At 34.7% G+C, this 21,403-nt stretch overlaps 1 protein-coding gene and 1 long non-coding RNA gene across 6 annotated transcripts in view; one reads left to right on the top strand and one right to left on the bottom strand.

Moving 5' to 3' along the window:
* The window catches only part of CNTN1 (contactin 1), a 309,314-nt gene that overhangs the window by 227,530 nt on the left and 60,381 nt on the right, over nt 1-21,403 (top strand). For 4 of the 5 annotated variants that reach the window (XM_054591232.1, XM_054591233.1, XM_054591235.1 and 1 more), the window contains one exon: nt 15,952-16,110. In XM_054591232.1, coding sequence (XP_054447207.1) covers nt 15,952-16,110 — 159 coding nt within the window. Of the gene's footprint in view, nt 1-8,559; nt 8,786-15,951; nt 16,111-21,403 lie in introns of those variants that run through there. The other variant, XM_054591236.1, reaches the window with a different exon arrangement.
* Nucleotides 1-21,403, bottom strand: part of LOC129084921 (uncharacterized) — a 67,790-nt gene that overhangs the window by 29,731 nt on the left and 16,656 nt on the right. The window lies entirely within an intron of this gene.

The following is a 21,403-nucleotide window of genomic DNA, read 5'->3' as shown; positions in this document are numbered from 1 at the left end:
TTTTTTCTAGTCAGACCACTTAGCTGTTACCTATTCCCAGCAATACTCTGCGTGTATGTTTGATTGCAATTGTTTATGTACAAGGGGGCCAAGAATAGGTTTATAGTTGTGTTTATGCAAAAAACGTAGTGTATTCTTGTATTATAATTTATTGATTATTGTATTATTTTTATATGAAAAACTGGAAACCTCCTTTTACTTCTCTCTGGATTAACCAAGTTAGCATAATATTATAATAGTAGTTATGTTTGAATACATGTACATCAGTGTCTCTATACAGTAATTACATTATAGTAAACTCCCAGTATGCACAAGAAGTTGTACAGATATAATCTTCAATTAGATAATAATCATAATGTATATTTTACACAGCATGATGACTATTCTTTATTCAATAAAATGAAGCTATAGCTGGTATTATATAAGAATATACATTTTCTCTCTCTCTAAAGCCTTTAGTCTCAAGAATAATACACTAAAACAGTGGAACTTAGCAAGTGCACTCAACAGAAATATGATGCAGCATTTTAAGTCTCTGCACTATAGCATCATGTTGGTAAAACTATATAAATGGATGAAAAATAATTGCTTAGCATTTTATTTAATTTTAATTTTAATTTTTTGGAGATCTAATTGGCTTTATTAAGCAGTTCATGAATTGGGCAGCATTCCATCTAGCAACTAGAAGAGTACTCCCTGCTTAGCGTTTTAAAAGACAGCACAGTCATAATTATTCTGAAAACTTTATTTCTAATAGTATAAAATGTATTCATTTCAAGAGACATTGCCATTAAAATAGTAAAATTCATTTCTGCATAATTTGTGTTAAAATGTTTATTAACTAGACTGTCAAATATGCTTTATATACTTAAATCATGGGACATAAAATTAGTTCATTACTTGTAATAATGCTAAGTAATATATAAAAGACCTACTGCCTTAATAGTATTACTGGTCCATTTATCCACTTAATTACATTCCTTTTTATCTAGTCCAGGATATTATAACTCACAATCCCTGGACAAGCATCAAGGGGTTCATGGATTTCCTGAGATTGTATATAAAATTCCAAGTGTATGTGCATTTTCTTAGGGAGAGTATTATAAATTTCACCAGATTGTCATAACAATGATCACAATCATCTTGTGACATTAATTTAACATAATACTGTATCAGTGAAAGAGGTAATTCCAGAATCAAGCTTTTACAACATATGTGTATATAATCTAGCCAAAGGAATGTACAAGTCAAACAACTATTAATTGCTTAATATTTATAAGAACTTCATGTTTTAAAACTATTAATAGTTTAAAAAAAACAGCTATAGGACTTCAAATATTTTTCAACTTCTTATATAAAAATCCAAATTAAAAAGATTGATATAATTTTCTCTTTTGGTGTTTTAATGAATGTTTTACTTCTCCAGTTCCATAGAAGTGTATTTCAGGTTGCTAAATCAAGTTTGACGCACATGAACAGCTCTGTATGAATGTTCTTTAGCAAAAGCTGTTTCCGGAGGACTTAAAGCTCTTCAGCCAAAACAGTGTCTTTCAGTGGGAAAGGTTTTTCAAGATTTATTCAGCAGCATTGTGGGAACATTTATGCTACATGCCAAATCTAAATTCTCTTTCATGAGTGCACTTTTGGACAACATTCAAAAATGGACCATAAAATTAGGCCACAAAAGCAAGAAATTAGGCATTGACCTTCATATTTTACATTTTCCCATGGCATTTCTGCTATATTATAAATATCCTTGGTAATGTTATCAGCTTTTAGGAAGATCTTCCTGATATTGGCTGAGCATAATGTTTGCCACTAAAATAGCCAAAATAGAAAATGCAATCACGATTATAATTTTCAGATCCCTATTTTTACATCTTATATATCCTAGTAAACAACATTTTATAATGCAAGGCTGAAATTTAAAAACAAAAGAAGAAAAGACTCTCTATCTGAAACATTTGGTCTCATTCTCAATGTATGTAATATAAATATATATGCTAATATATGCTAATATATGCTACATAAAATCTGGAAGTGTTTTTAAAGTAACTGAAGTTAAAGTAGATAATATACAAATTGCATAAATCATTGTATCTCCAAATCAATTTTGTATATTTATATTGTTATGTTAGAAACTTATACTATTTTATGTAGATTTTTATTTAAATGGGAATATTGTGTATCTGTGTGTTTCTATAAAACTTTCCACTTCAGTTCTAAAGCCAAAATACAGTTACAGAATGAAAATATATATAAGTTGGATATCATCTTTATTCGATATAATCCACTGAACTTTTTATTACTTGGCCTAGCGACATGGTTACCAGATTCTTTCTTAAAGAGATCATTTTGGTTGATGACTAACACACTTCTAAATCCTGTATTGGATAAGTTAAGGCAACATAGCCAAAAAATTAACCTGAGGAAAGCTGTCAATATACACTTTAGTATGAATAACATTACTATATTTTAATCATCATAATGGTTGGCTAATGGTTTTTCTTACAGAAAATGCTTTTGAGGACTTATTACTTGCAGCTGTTCTGTGTTAGCAGAGTGCATATCCAAGTCTTACTTCTCTTCATTGTCCAGGCAAAAATAATTTTGAATCATTTATTTGGAAATGTTGTTTCAGATTAATTAATATTCTTTCTTTTAAAAATATAGAATAGATAAATGTATTCTTTGTCTAAGATAAAAAGTGTTCCAATGGTTCTGTTATTGGCAAAGCATGCATTAATTATACCTTTTCCCTTCCAACTTCGTTATAGTGGTTATATAAAATGTCTGCAGTTATATTCTAATTTGAATATGAAATTTTAATATAAATTGGTCCTAGAAGTTATTGAAACAATTCTCATCCTTTTATTTTACAAAATTGAACTGTAGGAGAAAGGGGCTTTGCCTTATATTGTTATCCTACATCGTGACAATTATCTTGGTACCTGAATCTATAATAATTTTCTTACTGTAATAGGCTTCTTCCAGATAGTATGAATAAGTACAATCTATAGTTAATTACTAAAACTTCTATAGCTAATACTTTAAAACTTAAAATTTTCAATAGTTAATTTGGTATGGTCCAGAAAGTTCACCAAGGCTGTCCTAGGATAGCTACGAAGTAGCAAAAGTCACTGACTGTAGCTTCTGCTCTTTTCCCTTTTCTGTTCCATTATTGGGCACATGCTAATAAATAGTAGTTTAATTTTTTAAAACATTGTGGTAAAAGATAAGACAAAAACATACATTTAAAAAAAATTGAAATACTAACTTTTGGGTTATTTAATGTTCTATTTGTATGGCTAATTCAAGGACCCTGTATACTGGTCAAAGCAAAAAAGGCAGGGAGTCTGCCATCATGTTAAAAGTTTGTGAAACTCTTGGTGCTAAATCAGGATTTAGATTACTGTGGGATCTGGCTTAAAATTCACATTGTGTTCAAGAATTCCTGTATGTATTGAAATTGTTATTAATTAATCAAATGTGGGGTTTATATTCAAAATTATTATTAAAGCATGACATGCGTAAATTCATCCAAAATGAGTTTTAAATTAATCAATCTTATCATTATAAGATTTGGAAGAACAGACAAAAAAGGTTTTGTGTAGGCAGGCCTACAAGTACACAAACACATAGCCACCCCCTAGTACACACACACACACACACACACACACACACACACACTCTCTCTCTCTCACACACACACACCCACACTCACACTCACACTCACACTCACACTCACATAAACAGCTCCAGAAAAGAGATTCACTGCAGGCAGAAAGATGAGTCCAGATCATCACAGTCAAATCAAAGAGAATAGCTGAGGTAGTTTTTCAAGTATTTAGGTCAGAAAAACACACATTTACCTCAGATACTTGGATAATTGCCTTTGCTTTCCACTTGCTTTGGCCAAGAAAGTTTGCCACAGAGACAGACTAAAGATTCCATCTCATCAGCCTTTGCGGGAAGACGGCCCTCGCTGCCCACACTGGCTGGAACAATGACGGACCGGGCGCCATCCGGACCCTAGTTGGCACCAGACCACAGTAATGCTTCTATTAATAATGAAGCCTGCCCAGACATTAAGCACTCTCCTTTCCATTGAGAATCAACAAATTCAAAAGCTACCAGAGGCCATTTCTCCATAACTGTTACACACCAAAGATGAAATAATGAGCTGAAATGTATGTGTTTATAGTAGATACAGAAGTTAGAAAGTAACTTGATTGTTTCAGAGTTAAAATTTATTAATAGTTTTATCTTTTGAAAGCTTTAGTAAATATCACCTCTTTCTCAATTTCTACTGAAGTTAAAAAGTACATCAATGATTTGCAATTCTATTTCTCAATCTCAGTTCAATGTAAATTGATGTAAATTTGAGAAAATTTTCAAATATATCAACAAAGTGTATAATTCACTCAGAATGAGTCACATTTGTTTAAGCTTTAAGATCGGTCTTGAAAATGATCTAGTTTAACACTTCATTTTATAAATTCAAAAATTAAAACAATACCATGAGGGTTGTAAACCTGTAGATGACACTATGAAACATGCAGCAACATAAATTTAGATGATTATTCTTCTTCCTCACTGGATTACAGTAAGCGATGTTCCTAGAGGATTTCTTGCCCTCTTCTTCCATGAATTGCTCCTGAATCTTAGTCTTATAATCAAACTGGTCAGCTCTTGACAAACTGGAATCTACTCATTGTTGCATATTTGGTCTTGGTCTGTATCCATGGCTCCCTTAAAAAATAACTGGCCATCTTACTGTTCCCATTCTGATTCCAGGAGAGAAAGCCAGCAAGCTTCACAGGACTCAGCAGACAGGCCCTGCTTCCAGAAGCCCTGTTCCAGTGCTCTCTCACAGGCTTTGCACACGTCAGTGTGCATTTACCAGACAAATATACCAAATTAAGCTGGCAATTATGCTAATTACATGAAATTACAACAGCAATACAGATAATCAGTGATATCCAAAAGCCTTTATGAACATGAATAAACGGCAATTAGTTCATATTATTAAAAAGATTTCAATTTGTGTCAGCAAAATATGTTTGCAACTCACATTTTTATGCTGTGAAAAGACACATATTATGAATATAAAATGAAAATAAATATATAATTCAATGTATGACATGACAATAAAATATAATTGTTATATTGTATATATGGAAATAAAATTTTATACAATATATCATATTTATTATACTTGTAATACACAGGATGTGGCAAAAGTAAGTTTACAGTTATTTGTATAGAAAATAATACAATACTTAATAAGTAATAATACAGGCATAAACTCTTTGTTTCACATAATCACAACTGTAAACCTAATTTTGCCCCACCTTGTATATAAGGATATACAATATTTATTAGAGGATTATTATTTACCAGGCACTATTTTAAGAGAGAGATACCATTATTGTCTTCATGTTACACAAGAGGAAACTGAGTCCCAAAGAGGCTAAGTTACCTGCCAAAAGTCATAGATCCACCTTGTAGAAAAGCAAAATTTGAGTTCAGGTCTGACTTCAGATACAACACCCAGCTTATTGCTGTAACACAGTATAACCAAAGACTAACTCAGATATATTTAATTAGGTAAAATAATCAATATGAAATAATTAAAACATAGGCCTTTTGTGGGGGGTAAGAAATATTTATTCTATAAAATCACTAATGGAGATTTTGCAAGTTTATTTTTCTCCTTGATATATTTATTGCTGGCCGCATAATAAGGGGAAGCTATAGTAATTTTTAAAATGTTTTTTCTACTAGTCAATGTCATATAATTATAATTACAACAGTGAATAAATTATAATAGATGGTTTTAAAGCTTGATTTTATAATGTGCTCTTTGTCTTTAAAATAATCCACTCAGATTATTTTTAATCTCAAGTTATAATAAATATGTCTACAGGACTTTCATATATATTTTATCATGTCACCCTAATAAAATTGCTGTAAGGTAGGGGTGGAGGGACTGGTAATCCCTATTCATAGACAAAGGAATTTTTAAAAAGAAGATGAAAAAGTATACTTTTTATCTCTCACATTATAAAGCCAAGTGTGGCCAGATATTAGTGATCCAACTTCATTATATAACCTACTTTTCCTTGATCCTACTCCTTAAATTTAATCCCAAATATAAAAATCAGATTATGTAGTTTTTATTGTACATCTCTTTCACTATTGCTATATGATTTATTTTATAAAATTAATTACATTCATTTTATTAAACCAAAGAAGGCAAAAACACTTTAGCTTCATTGCCAAAAAGATTACCAGGAAAAGGCTTAAACATATAAAATCCCTTTTAAGTAAAATACTTTTCTAACATATGATTTTTATGGAGTCTGCCATTTAAAGTCTCAGGAACATGCAGTGACCACATCTCCCTTCCACCAGCCAACCCCAGCAGCCCAGCCCCTGGGAAATTGATTAGGTCACAAAATGTTTTACTCCTAAGCAAATGAGAATGAAAAAAACTTAGAAAAACTGTTATCCTCTAAATCCATAGTCTATATAAGAAGTTGCAGAGGGGAAATTTTAGACCTTTAGAATTCCTATCACATAGCTCCTCAAACTACCATCTTCACTGGAATTAAGACATGCTCAGAGAGAAATAAAGAAATGTCAGAAGGATTCTACAACTGACTGTAGAATTTCTCTTGGTATCTCAGAAGCCCAGCAGTTTCATAGCTGGCATCCTCCCTGCTTCCTCCGGGGAGGTGACTACGGGAGCCTGTACTTGGGTGACAGAACAGGCCATATGTTACCTAACTATATAACTAAGAACGTCTCATTAGATCAGCCCAGCAGGGAGCTCTCAATCTTTTCTCTGCCACAGCATTTAGGCATTATCATGTTTAACTGTACAATATACTCATGAGTTAATACAGATTTAGCTGTAAATCCTAAAACTTTTTTTTTCAAGTAAAACTCTATCTTAATTTCTAATTGCCTGATGTTGGCCATCAGTAATGGCCACTCTGTGGACACCACGGGAAGTGAGGACAGTGACTGTGGTTCATGTGAATTGCCTGGAGCATGGCTAGCGACGCTCACCCCTTTATTTGAAAGTGCATTGGAACGCTAGTGAGTACGAGTTAGCATGCTGCAGAGATATCCTTGAATCCACTTCATTTTTACAAAAAATAATGCATGAAGTTATAAATTTTCAGTATCATGAGTAGCAAAGAGATTGTGACACAGCCTCGCACGCCTGTCACTGGCAGTCTGGTTTCCATCACACTGAAGAATACACTTCTGAGCAATAGCTCTCTGCAGGCTCACTGGCTCTCAGCAACAGGCCACTGGAGCCCCTCCACACATTCCTGAGAATTTCTCCGGGATCAAGGGACTCTTACTGACGGGAATATGTTAAATCCATCTGTGGTTTAAACAATTTGGAGGGCCACTATTTGATAGGTTCCTGTGTAGGCCGGTAGCCACTATAACTAATTCTAGAATTGGCCCTGCACTGTGGAGCAATTTAGGTAGGCTTTCTGTGTGATAATTCGTAGTTCCCTCTTTCCAGACTTAAAGCCTTAGGTTGCAGATAAGCAAACTCTGGTAATATAGCAAAAACTACCAAAATTTCATTAGCAATTTTGGTGACAATTCATCATATGGACTAAATTTGCAGCAAGCAGTCAGCAAGGACAAGTTTTCCTGGATACTAGTTTTACTATTTAAATAACTATCACCAGGGGGCACTAGTGGTTATTAAGTGGTCTAATTCTAATAATGGAACTACCTTTAGTTATGGGTAGGTGAAAGAGGTGGACAATCATCTTGTTAATTGCATGATTTTCTATATAAAATATATTTATACTAATATGTGCATGCAGTCATTAAAAGATCTGCATGGTACAGTGGAACAGGTATGGCTTTTAGCATTAGACGAACATAGATTAGAAATCCACTTCATCTACTGAATAACCTGTGGACTTAGACCAGTCAGTTAATCACTGTAAACTTTAGGTTCTATATTTATGAAAGAGAATAATAATAGTTACAGTTCCCACATCACCCATGGCAGGTTTTTATAAATATGTTCCTTCTTTCCCTTTAGCTAGTAGTGTATATGTAGACATAAAAAATAAGTATAATATTTTTCAAGACACAAGTTTCCATGACATCCAGCCCCAACCACTGATTAACTTTTTATATTCATTGATTAAATTCATTCAGTATTTTTTTGCTTACTTAGCCCTTCAAGGTATACACATATGTTTTAATAGGTATACTTGTACTCTGTGGAGAGAAATTACAAAGGGCCTAGGAGTTTTGGGTTTTGGGGGAGCAAGGAGGAGCTCTTGTTCTTTAGAAAGCCAGTCACTATTTGTCAGGGAGAGAGATTAAGCCAAAGATTGTCACTTCAGCATTCTCTCTTTTGCGTTCACATCTCCAGTGTCTGGGAGATATTTTCATTTGTTCATTATTTCAACTTACCCAAGGAAACATGGCAAATCTTCAAGTCCATGGCTTCCTGCCCCTAACTGGGCATCCACAGTCTCCCTTCAGCCTTGATCTTTCCTCTTGCAGGTAAAAACAGAAAAGATGGAGAGAAAAACATGGTGGATCCTTTTCTCCCCGTCTGTGCGAGCCTGCCTCCAACCTGGTGATCGTTGACACTCACCATTTGTGTGAAAATCTTTTTTTTTTAACATGTTATACTAGATTTGACTAATAACTCAATCTTGTAGCTTCTGCAGTTCCCCCGCCCCCTAATCTAGTTCTTAGAGGATATTTTTCCTTTTGAAACATCTAAACATACTTTGTGAAAAAAGGTATTTAAAAATACAATTATACAGCTTCACTAATACTGAAACATGTCTGGTGAACTAACCCAGTGCATCATATAGTGACCAACTAAAAATTTTGTGTTTTCATGTCCTGTTTTTCTTTGAAATTATGTATCTCAGAAATTAGCTCATTATTTGAAAAAATATGAAGACACTGGTAAATTATAACACAGGAATATTATCCCTGAATGGACTGTTTGATTTACCTAAGCAGGTAATGAGCAATGTTGTCAAATTGACTAATGAGTCATCTTAATTAGGACGTCAGCTAAGGGGCATTAACTCCAGTAGCCTTTGGTATCCTGCTACCATACATATTCTTTGGCAAGAAAGGATAACAAGCAGCAGTAAACACCTGAAGACTGTTCGTGGCTCTGTAGGGTTTTTGGAACAATTCCTGGGATTGGACAGTGAAAATAGAGAGCATGTGGAGAAAATTCTCTCAAAAGCAAGATTTCAGTGAAGATGACTAAGTCATTAACAGCCTGAATGCATCTTTAATTTGATTGACTCCTCCCATCAGCTCTTAGATCTTTTCCTTCTAAGTAGGTTTGACACCCTTATCAGAAGGATTTGAGCATAACTGAAGGATTAAAAATGAACTAAATGCAATTCTTTCTGGAACTGCTTAAATTTCATTGTTTGAAAATACTTTTTTCCCCTTTGGTCAAAAGACATACTTAAAATTCTTGTTTCTTCACAAGCAATAATTTTGCTCTTCTTAAATGGATTTATGTTTAGGTGCGGGGTATTATATGGATTTCTCATTTCTTAACTCTAGCATCCTTATCTGTGGTTGAAGGAACTCTTAGAATAGATTTGAGGAATATGGATATGACATATATATCCATATACTGTGAATAGTTTTTTAAAAAATAATTTATTAGTTATCTTAGAGTAATAAATATCTCAAGATGTTATTTCTCTTTTTAATTTTTTTTATTTTCTGGTCTCAATTATTGTCACAGAAGGAATTATCTTAAAATTTAGACTAGCAATCCAGATCAGTTGTCATTTTAATGTTATTTAAAATTAATGTGAGGATTTCATGTGTCTGTAAACATCATCATGGAGACATGACGCGTGACTCATCATTGCAGGCATTTTCTTCCATAGTCCATAATTGAAAATATACAACCAAAAGCAGATAGAGAGTTTTGGAAAGAAAGAATAAATATTAGAAAATATACCACATAACAAGTTTCCAAGAAAGGATGAATCTTCTTGTTTAGATAAGCTGCATAAATCTCCGCTAAAACTATACAGATTCATTTCCCTCCCTTAGCCTCATTCTTATTTCTACTTGGGATCAAAGTTCACTTTAATCAATGTTAGAGATTTTAAAAATGTTTGAGATTTCTCATTAAATGTTAGAGAGATTTAATATTCAGCTTTATCTTCGCAGAACCTTTAACATCGACGAGACCACAAGACGTGTTTTTATAATCTTTTAATTCAACCATTGTCTTAATAATTTTTAAGACAGGAATAAACCTATAGTAATAAAGGGACTTAGTTGGCATACTTTGGAAATGAAGAAGCCTCCTTTCCTAATATAACTAACGTTCTTTCACAATGTTATTTTAAGATTATTTAATTTTAAAAGGGAGGATAATTTGTTTTGAAAAGTTTTTTTTTCCTTAACATTCAAACTTCCCATTAAAATTTGCTATAGTAAAAATAAAAAATGAACCACAGTATATTTATATGTGGTGCTTTGCTTTGAATTATACATTGGGGAATTACAAGTGAAAAAAATAATGGTAACACCAACATGTCCTTTAGGCTTAACATCAAGGTTTAATTTAAAAGTGTGTGGTGTGTGGAATGAAGTACCAATAAGATCAGTACATTTATGTGTCCAGTTCCAACTACAGTTGTTTAGAAGTCCAGTCAGTGCTTCAGAGGGAGTAAGTATCTTAGGTCTATTGGCTGAGTATTAGTACCAACTCAGGTGTTGTTGAGGTGATAGTCACAGCTACTATGCATGCTGTTTAATTCTGGAGGGTCTCCTTTTCAAATCTTCTATCCCCTTTGATTTATCAGAAAATGAGTCAATTATTGATTGAAATTATATGGTCAACTAGTTTACATGGTATGAATAATCATTATGAAAAAAGAATTTTTCCTGGCTGCCTTCTTCAAGTGTCTAAACTTTTCTGCATTCAGTGTTACTATATTTCTAAAGAAATGACAAATTGATAAATAATTATATTGCTGGTCAATTTTGCTTCTAATTACATATGAATGAAAACTGGGTGGAAATCACATCTGTGTTTTGTTTGTGCATAGATATTTATTCCTAAAAACACTAGTAAAATTCAGGAAAGATTAACAAATATCTTCTGGTGATCAAGAAAGACTGGGGATGTACTGAGTATGAATTTATAAATGGGTGATGTTATCTTTACTTAATTGTTTTTAAATGATTATTTTTGGTATAGTTCATTGAAAAGTTTGTCTCATGGCAAACTGAGTTCAAATCCTAGCCTTACCATTTACTTGCTGAGCGACTATGGTCATTTTATTTAATCTATCCCATTTTCTGTTTCCTCATCCGTAAAATAGGGAAAATAATAGACCTTATATCAATAGAGTTACTGATAAGAATTATAAAAGATTTAGCAATGACTTTAAAATAATAAGGATAAATACATTATTTTTATTGAAATGTACACTATAAGTGTCCTTTTTTGATTTACTAACATTTTACGTTATGTAAATTTTATGTTATGAGCTCACACTAATATTAAAAATATGGACAAATCAAAGGGAACAACAGGATAAACATGTCAGCATTCAGGAGGTTCTTTGGACATCTTTGGCAGACAGGCATATTTGGCTGTACAATCTGAATTTCAAATGGGCTTTTTCTCATTTTGGGTGAGTTTGCCAGGAAACACAGTCTCTTTTAACTGCATGCCGCCGCAGACTAGCTGTGTGATTCTGGCAACCAGCCTTCTTGACTTCAGCATTCTACGTAACATGTACATATATTAGCCCAAGTGAACTTGAAAATGTGTGTAATCTACGTTGCATATTGAAATACTTCCACTATTTGCCTGTAGTCAACGATTTAATAGTAAAAACACTGAGAACCTAGGGAAATTTGTGGAAAGAGAATATGGGTATGGCAAATGAGAATTTGCCTTGAACCTCAGATGATAGGGAACCATTCTGGCTTTTCCACAATCCTTCACTAGATAGATAAGAAAGTGACCAAAACAAGGTTCAGTAATTGTAGACTCCTTTTGCCTGACTCTGAAGGACTACAGGGTAGAAACATGATGTTGATAGTGACCTTGATAGACCATTAAGTGTTTCTCATAGGTGAGATTATATGAAGCATCACCAATCAGTAATCTCTGAGAGGTGGTGACAAGCAAGTGATGTAGATAAAACTGTATTCATTAAAACTAAAAACAAAAAACATGCTTTAAATGACTCTTTATCCTCTCTCCCATCTCTTTTTTTTCCTTGTCTTTCCAACTCCCTAAATATTTTATGATAATGAGAAGAACTGAAGAAAAGCCTTCACCAGGACTACTCATAGAAATAGTCAAGGTTTTTCTCTTCCCCACAAAATAATTATAATGATAAAAACAAAAGAAAGAACAAAATGGAAGATGAAAATAAAGTGTCACCTATGACATTTAGGCATCTAACATGCAGGTCAAATCCCACAGGTTCTTTCTATCTGACCAATTTTACTGTTTCACTAAAATCTGAATTTGGAATATATTGAGTTTTTAGGAATCATTAACAGTCTTCCTAAGGAAACTGGAAAGAGATGTTAGTAGACTAATAATGAAATAAACTGCATGTAACAGTCCATTTGCTTACATGTTTCAGGTTTCAACTCTCTCCTTAAGGATTTCTTGAGAGTGTTTGCACAGTGATGGGACCTTAAAAAAAAAAAAATGAAAAGAGAGAGGTAAAGGGGAGGGAGGAAAGAGCAAGTGAAAAAGAAAAAGAGAGAGGCTAGTTATTAGAGTCAGAATTATATATTCTATTTTTCCATTGATAAAGGAATCCAATAATGGCCAGTTCCTAAACAGCTTCCTTTGTGCTAAGGAACAGGTAACTGCACTATTAATATTATTATTATTATTATTTTTACCACAGGACTTTTCTCTCAGTTCTGAACAGGAAAACAGAACAAGTAGTATCGGCTACACTGAAATATAAACCCTTCCAGGAGACAGTGCAGGGCTGGCCCTGGGTTGAACTCTCAGGGTATCCAAGCCTGTCTGTACAGAACCACTCGCTCCTCTATCTTTGCTACATTGATTCCTTAGTATGCACCAGGGGGCCTTCACAGTCCCAACCTTTCAGCAAATTCACCACAAAATAGTTCACTTTTAAGTGAAAACAATTGGTAAATGAACATTTTGCTAAACAGGTTCCTGCCAATTATTAACAAATACTAGTAATTATCCCTTCCAGGTAGCTCAGATGCCCACAAAGCTTTGTAGGAATAATGATGATATTATTAATAGCTAAAGTTTACTGAGGGCTTTCTGTGTACCAGGCCTAGTACTACATTCATTAAAGATATTGCTTCAGTCTTAACAACAATTTTATATGGTCAATTTTTTATTAGTCCTATTTTACAGATGAGAAAATGGTACCTTAATAAATTTAAGAAAATTCTCAAGATAATTCAGGGCATAGAGCTTAAACTGAAGCCTATTTTATCTTAAAAATCCTTGCTCTTTAATTATGTATTTTCTCATATGTTTTCTGGGAGAAAGTCATTTTCAATTACCAAATGGAAAAGTCTATTTCATATCAGATAAACTAAATACTAGTACCACACCCAAATTTTAAGGATATGAACCAACCTATTTCAATTTCTCCTCTCATTTTCACCTTTTTATGATGATTTGGTATTTCAGGGCAAAGAGGACAATGGAGATTATATTATAGATGATCATTATGCTTATAGAACTGTCTGAAAATCAACTGTGATAAATTCATTCATATATTCACCAAATACTTATTAAGAACTCACTCTAAGCCAGGCATTATCGGAGAAAAAAATGGGCAAATTAATTACAGTGTTTTGCTCAACAGTGTTGCTCTTTAATAAATTGATGACTGGACTGGATAAAGTTATTATACACATAGCATCCCAACAAATACACTAAATGTGACTTTAATCTGACCTTTTAAAGTATTATTTATTTGCCACTCCAAGAACTTCAGAGAATAGCAGCAAGGACATAGCTTACGCTTATAATGATTGTCCACTAACGTATGGCAATTTTGTCTTAAATTCCCTTTAACATTTTCTGAATGCTAAACCTTTATGCTCTGAAAAAGTATCTGAATGAATGATTTTCTCTTCTTTTTAAAAATTAATTATTTAATTTTTAATTTTTAATTTTAATACTCTGAGAAATTCCACTCAGTAACTGACTTGGGATAATGCTTTATGTAAAGTAATGAATTTCTTGGTTCTGATAAAGAATAAGCACTGTACTTCAATGTAGCTTCTACACATAAAAAATGTACTATGTTGTTTCCAAATTCAAAGTGTGTTCTATATTATTTATGTGTCTATTTTCATTTATTTTGGATGATGTGTTATTGTTACTTTTAGTTACTATCAAGAAGTATAAATCCACTATTACAAATTATATATTTACAAAAGTTTACCTTTCTTATATTTGTTTCCAAATAATAAAATTTACTACCATCAATAGGATGTGTCGTGTGTTATTTTAATATTGCTAGTACTGTATTTGTGTTGACATACACACAAACGTCTTTCCACTTGAGATCAGTCACACAGAAATTGATGAAGTGTGGGGTATCATCTGTACCTTTGCAAAGACTGAAGCCCGTGTGGAGGAAAAAGAAGCCAGCCGTCCTGTAGGCTAAGCCTCTGATCTGACATATAAATGGGAAGATATTCACTTTTAGCTAAAAGATAAAAACAGGCCTCATTTAGTACCCTATTCGATATGGAAACATAAAGGTGCCACTTTACCAAATTGTTGACTATTATATCCTATGCCTAATTCCTCTGCGGATGGCCTCCTTCCTGGCGCAAAGAACACAAGTGATACAGTTTTCTGAGATGTCCATTCCAGGGGAGGAGCCATCTAAAAGCAGAGACCGCCTTTGGCATTGTAAATGATGGATGCCATTAAGTGACATTTTTCTCATTTTTATAAACAAATATGAGGCAAAGTATAAGGATTTTGTATAGCAGTATCATGGCATTTACTGCTTGCTATTATAGTTTCTTGCTTGCTGGTTTATTTCACCCTTTTCAAGACAAAGAGCTAGTTGGAGCCCAGAAGTTACATCTCGTTTATCTTTTCAACTTATACCACCCAGCACAGTGCTCTCAGTTTAGAGAATAAATGAATAATATTTGTACTGAGTTATTAATCATCTACACAATTCTATTTTTAACCTTGTTTTATGTTCTGCATTAATAATTCTTCTGTCCTAAGAGGGTTCATTGTATAACTTGATGTTTTCAGAGCAATCCTGGTATAGTTCTGAGTTTACAATTATTTTCTATATTTTATAAAATTAGAAATATTTCATTTAATATTATTTATTCCTATTACTAAAACTAACAAGAAATATATTACCCAAAATAATACATTCATACATACCATCATTCCCAGAAATTTCTACTCCATACAAAATAAACTACCTATAATATTTAAGGTCATACAAACATATTTGTTCCATTTTGGGGCAAAATGAAATATTTGAGTAACTGTTCTCATTTCTGGACTGAATTGTGCTATTGTCTCTGATCGGTGCTTGGAGCAAGGGTTCACTCGCTTCCTCTCTGCTACAATCTGTATGGGGTCCCATTGATGCCAACTGCATTTTATGAGTCAAACAGTATCATGTGTATCCTGAATAATAATGCCACTTTTAAATGACAACATTTCTTTTCTTAAAAAGAGAAAAATGAGATTATTTAGTGAAAACAATAAATATCACTTCTTATGGTTTATATTTAAAAAGAATGTGGCGATACTGATGATAGCATTTAATTTTTTTTTAAAGATTAATTGCAAGGAGGACATATTGGTATTGAAATATGTGCTTCATTCACTAGTTCATATTCATTGAGTCATTACCCAAATTTTCATTTCAGGCCCTCCAGGCCCTCCAGGTGGTCTGCGAATAGAAGACATCAGAGCCACTTCTGTGGCACTTACTTGGAGCCGGGGTTCAGACAATCACAGTCCTATTTCTAAATACACTATACAGACCAAGACTAGTCTGTCAGATGACTGGAAAGATGCAAAGACTGGTGAGTTTTATTTGTCTAATTAATCTGTGCGTATTTTTAAATGAAACAAAACTTGGACATTTTATTAATTTTATTATCTACCCAGAAGTGCCTTTCTATTTTTAAACTTTTTAAAGATATCCTAGTGCTTTGACAGTGAAAAAAACTACAAGGAACTAACACATTTTAAGGCTATTGGGGAAGAAGAAGCTGTATGTCTAAATCTACAATAGGAAAACAAAGAGAGGCTGCCAGGTTTTCAGTTGGCTCCTTTTAACGTTATTCACATAGCGTTCAGTGGAAATTTCATATTTCTTCATACACATTGTATGTCTTTCCAACTTTATATTTTTACATATTTATAACAATTGTTCTAGCGTCCCTGCTGACCATCGAATATCTGTCCATCTTTTAGTCACCTCTGTTGATTTGTTTTTCTTCCTTGATAATGGGTCACACTTCTTTATTTTCTCATATGCCTGATAATATTTTATTGATTTCCAAGCATTGGTGTAAAATTACAGTAGAGACCAAAGTATGTATTATTTATGCCCGGGAATGTATGCCATTCTTTCAGGGGCTGAGTCAATCTAATCTTTATTTGAGATGATCTGAGCTTTGCTGTTAAATTTAGATTAATTCAGGCTTTAAGCAATATGAGTGTAGGATCAGAACCTTCCCTCCCAACAGTCTGGAGGTTTTTAGCCTTAGCATCAGACTTTAGCTGGCTCCTCTCACTTGGATCTCAGGGAGGGTTCTTTCAGCTCCCCAGCTTCTGCCTAGACAGCTGTTGTGTGATAATTAAACTAAAGCCCAACGTGCATGGGGCACGGGTGTGGTTCTCAGTTCTCCCGCGCTCTTCCCAGACCTCAGCACACCGAAAACACTTGACCCTCACAGAGGAGGCCAATCTCTCTCAGCTGTCCCACCACTCACCTAGCCACAGAGGGCCACTTACTCCTATCATGGTGAGGCCCAGAGTGCATGTGGGGTCTCAGCTTTCCTGCTCTGGCCTTAGACTTAAGCAGATTGGAAGTGTCTGAGCCTCAGAGGGAGGTCTCTCTTGGCTTTGCTGTCTTGCTTCCAAATTATCTTGAGCACACTTGGCGAAGGTCTACAAAAAAGAATGAGCCAATGGGTGCAGACTCTCCATGTGGAACCCGAGGGATTCAAAACACGCCAGCCATGCTAGCATGCTGTTTTTAGATACGTGTGAAAAGTTAAACTGTTTTCTTCTTATGAAGATCTATGGCCACTTCTTCATTTCCCTGTTGCTGTGCCAATGATGGCTTTAGTTCATCAGATTTCTTTACAAACTCATCTCTCTGATGGATTCTGGAAAATGATTATTTTGTAAATTATCTTCTATGTTCTTTTCCGAGTCATTAAAGTTCTCTTGTGACTGTTTCCTAGTAGAAGTAGAAAATACTTTTTGCAACAAAACAGAAATCAAAATCATGTGGTTTACATTTATAGTGGTGTCTGCTAAAAAGGAAGGTATAAGATGAAACTCAGTTTTATGAAAGTAGTTATTAAAGGTATTCAATAACTATTTTTCAAGATATCTAATTTCATCTGTCCAAGGATAAAATTAGAATAATAATATGAAAGAATAGACTGTACATCTTTAAAACAGTCTCCTGTAAGTTTTAATTCTTTCAGACCTCTTAAGGGATAGATTGCCAAAATTTGACAGCAAGATGCTAAAGTCACGTTTAGAATGCTGTGTTTGATTCTGTACTGCTACTTTCCGCATAGAATCTGTGTGTGTGGGAGGGTATATATGTGTGTGGAGGGGGAGTTGGGAGGGACAGTATTGGCCAGAGAACAAAGGAGCCTTGAAACCATGCTATGAGGAGCAATTAGGAGAACCTGGGATATATTTTCTAAAAGAGGAGAAAAATGAGGTCTATATTTAAAGTTATGTTTGTGGGAGACTAGAATTGTTACAAAGCTTCTGCAATTAACATCTGCACACATTAATCTCTGGATTTAAGATTTTTTTATAATAGACATTTATACGTTAAGTTACGGAGTATAAGCATGCCAGAGCTCATAAACTATACTACCATGTTACTCTGTACAAAGGTAGAACCGGTTTTTATTTCCACCACCAGTATATAAGTATCTGTTCCACCATATCTTAACTTAGTAGTTAGCATTTTCTTTTTAAATATTTGCTAAATTTATAGGTTAAAAGAAACATGCAAAAAACACTAGGCTAATTGTGGAATATTTACTTTTTAGAATTTACATTTTCTCCCTTCTGTAGCTTCACTTTTTGTTGTTTTTTCAAATATAAATTTATGGGTTTTTAAGAGGCTACATTAAAATTTTCCTGAGAGGAGCATCAGTGAATCACACCTTCTGAGAGCAAAGATTGCTTTCCTTTCACTGGAAGGTTCTTTGCCATGCCCATGGCTCCCTGCTGAGTCCTGCTCCGTGATCTCTGGGGTGGGTCCCCAGCCTCAAACATAACACCAGGTCCTTGTGTCAGAGCCAATGAAAAGCCTATTTCCATTCTCACAGACTGGCTTTTTCAGTTAGAACATCTGAGAGGGTAATTGTTTCTGGGTAGTCTCAAATGCTTGGGTTTTGAATTGACATGGTGGATCCTAGTTCTAATTGTGTTGACACCCTAAGGAAATACCAGAACCCTGGCAATTTACAAGAACCTAGAACAGGTGGGATTCCAGCGCCGTTTTCCAGTCCTGAGGCCAGTCTGACAGTTCCAGGAGCTCCTCAGTAGCCAGCTGGTGTGGCCTGAAGGCAGAGCACCACAGCTTGGTTGTCAGGCAACTAAAACACTGTGAATTATTGGCTTTAGCATACCCATGAGGCTTGCTTCTGTTTTCCTCTAAAGAACAGTCAGGAAATTTTTACTACGATGTTATGGACTCAGGTATTTGCAAATAGATCTGTGGATTTCTGCTCATGCGTAATTGCTAGAATAACACATTCTCAAGGGGGTTTTTTTTGACCTGAGTATTAAAATAAGGAGTCTGTCTTCTGCTCTATTTCCCTTTGCTTGAAATTTACATTCAGAAGTAGAACCAAGATTTAAACACCTATCAGGTTAATAAACAACATTTTAGTTTTTTATGGAGAAAAATCTCTAATAGGAATTATACAGTTAAAGTCTGGTTATTTTTTTAATACTGAGATTATCTATAAAACATGACCTAACTCAGAACTGACCCAGTAACAAATCTGGAAATTGAGAACCCATTTCGGACACCTAGTACTTTCCTTTTGTGCAAAGTATTGTCCTTTCTTCCTGACTCCAGGAATAGTAAACAGATTGGGAGGGATTTGGCTGAAGGGAGTGGACTCAAAGTCTCTCTTCTCCTGACTATTTTTCTCCTGCATTTAGTTTGAGGCATGAATCTGCTTCCAAAGTAAACAGAACCTCTGCTCCCAACCTGTCTGTGTGGGTGGTGCTGGGAAAATAAAATGTGTCCAATTGTTCCTACCAGGGCTGAAGGAGTGGGAAAAGAGTACATTAGGTACACATCCTTTAATGTGGATTTTTAGAGCTCAGAATAAAACCTATAAAATTGTGTACGAGAAGCAAAACGTGTATATGTCCTCAAATGATAGCCACAAATGAACAGGGAGGAAGCAGAAGAGATATTTTGTGTGGGCCTTTTATTGGATATCACCAGTCTTGAGATTCCAATCTTACTCGTTATATCGACTGCCTACCTCAAGATTGGAGCTTGCCGTGTGCTGCAAGAATTTTTAAAACATGCAATACCTGACTATTTAGTCAGGGGCATTCTTTTCCCTTAGATTGTCAAATTAAAAAAATGAAAACAGCCAAGACAACAGCTGTATGGTGTGAATGGTGTCAAACTTACACCTAATTTTTGTCAGATCAGCAAGAAATACACTTTTTGGTGTGCTTCAGAATTTTGGTAATTAATTTGTGTGCCATGAGATTAAAAAAAAAAAAAAAGGTAGAAAATCGCTGAGTTAGAAAGCAGGCTTTTAAATCCTGTTCTCTTCATGTGGTGTGGGTCAGAAGCCCTGCCTCAGTCTGACTGAAAGAAAGCAGGCCGATAGAAGAGCCACTTTAAATCCTAGACACATTTTTTAGATGATAAACATTAGTCATTTTCTTGTTCTTATCCCTACTTCTTACATAGGTCATTTTATTGGGAGAATATTATAAATATGTACTAAAGCATGTTTGTTTTAAATATTTATATTTTCATAAGTACTGAAGTTAATGTATATTAACAAAAACTACTGTAATTGGGTTTGCTCTAAAAAAGGACAGTTTTCACACCTTTTTAGACACCCTGGTAGGAAATATTATTATTATTATTTTTAAATATTTTATTTATAGTTAGTTTTAGAGAGAGAGGAAGGAAGGGAGAAATAGAGGGAGAGAAACATCAGTGTGCGGGAGAAACATTGACGGGTTGCCTCTTGTGCGCCCCCAGCTGGGGACCTGGCCTGCAACCCAGGCCTGTGCCCTGACGGGATCAAACAGGCAATCTTTTGGTTTGTGGGACAACACTCAACGCACTGAGCCACATCCGTCAGGGCAAGAATGTTCTTTTTCAATCATTCAGAGGGCACATTCTTCCCAATGTCTACTCCTGTTTCCCCTCTTGAAAAAGTTATTTGCATGACTGGGTTCCAGGTTTCCCACAGGGTTCAATCTCATGGTAGTAACTCCAAGGCCTTTTGCTTTGTCTTCCTTTCTTTATCTTTAGAGTCACAGGCCCTATTTCTCTTCTGGAATCCAAAGCCTACCACAAAATAGCTCCAGTTGACTTTTACTACTTTGTATCTCACTGTTTCTCTGAGCATTTTCTGTAGCCAAGTATGACTTTCTAATCTTTGAACGTATCCCCGATCTTTCTGTTGTTTGGGCATGTTTTCACTCTGGATCCTCACATGTGTTCAACTCAGTCTATCAGCTGCAGCCTCCGCTGCGCATGCACCTCGTTGTTCCTGTTCTGGCCCAGCCTGCACCTGCCCATGCTTGTTGACTGCCAATTGCTTGGAAAAGCCCCAGTGTAGCCTTCACCATAATGAGAATGCCATGCCCCTGCCAAAAGAGACCCTTTGGAATAGTACCAACATTTCCATTCTTCAGGCATTTAATTGGCACTGGGGTTTTGCAGCGCAGCAGTCAGGGCCAAGGATCGTGCTGCCTCCTTGAGACTTCTACCACACTTTTTCACCTGGACTCCCAAGCTCATGGAATCACAAAATCTCATAGTTCCATCGTCTTCTGCCTTTAAACTTTTATATTAATTTCCTAGGGCTGCCATAACAATCACACACTTGGTGGCTTAAG

The sequence above is a fragment of the Pteronotus mesoamericanus genome, unplaced genomic scaffold (assembly GCF_021234165.1).
Source record: "Pteronotus mesoamericanus isolate MK-2021 breed Mesoamerican mustached bat unplaced genomic scaffold, CSHL_Meso_final scaffold_21, whole genome shotgun sequence".
Classification (NCBI taxonomy): Eukaryota; Metazoa; Chordata; class Mammalia; order Chiroptera; family Mormoopidae; genus Pteronotus; species Pteronotus mesoamericanus.
Note: the sequence above shows the minus strand (reverse complement) of the source record. Positions and strands in the feature narration are given on the sequence as shown.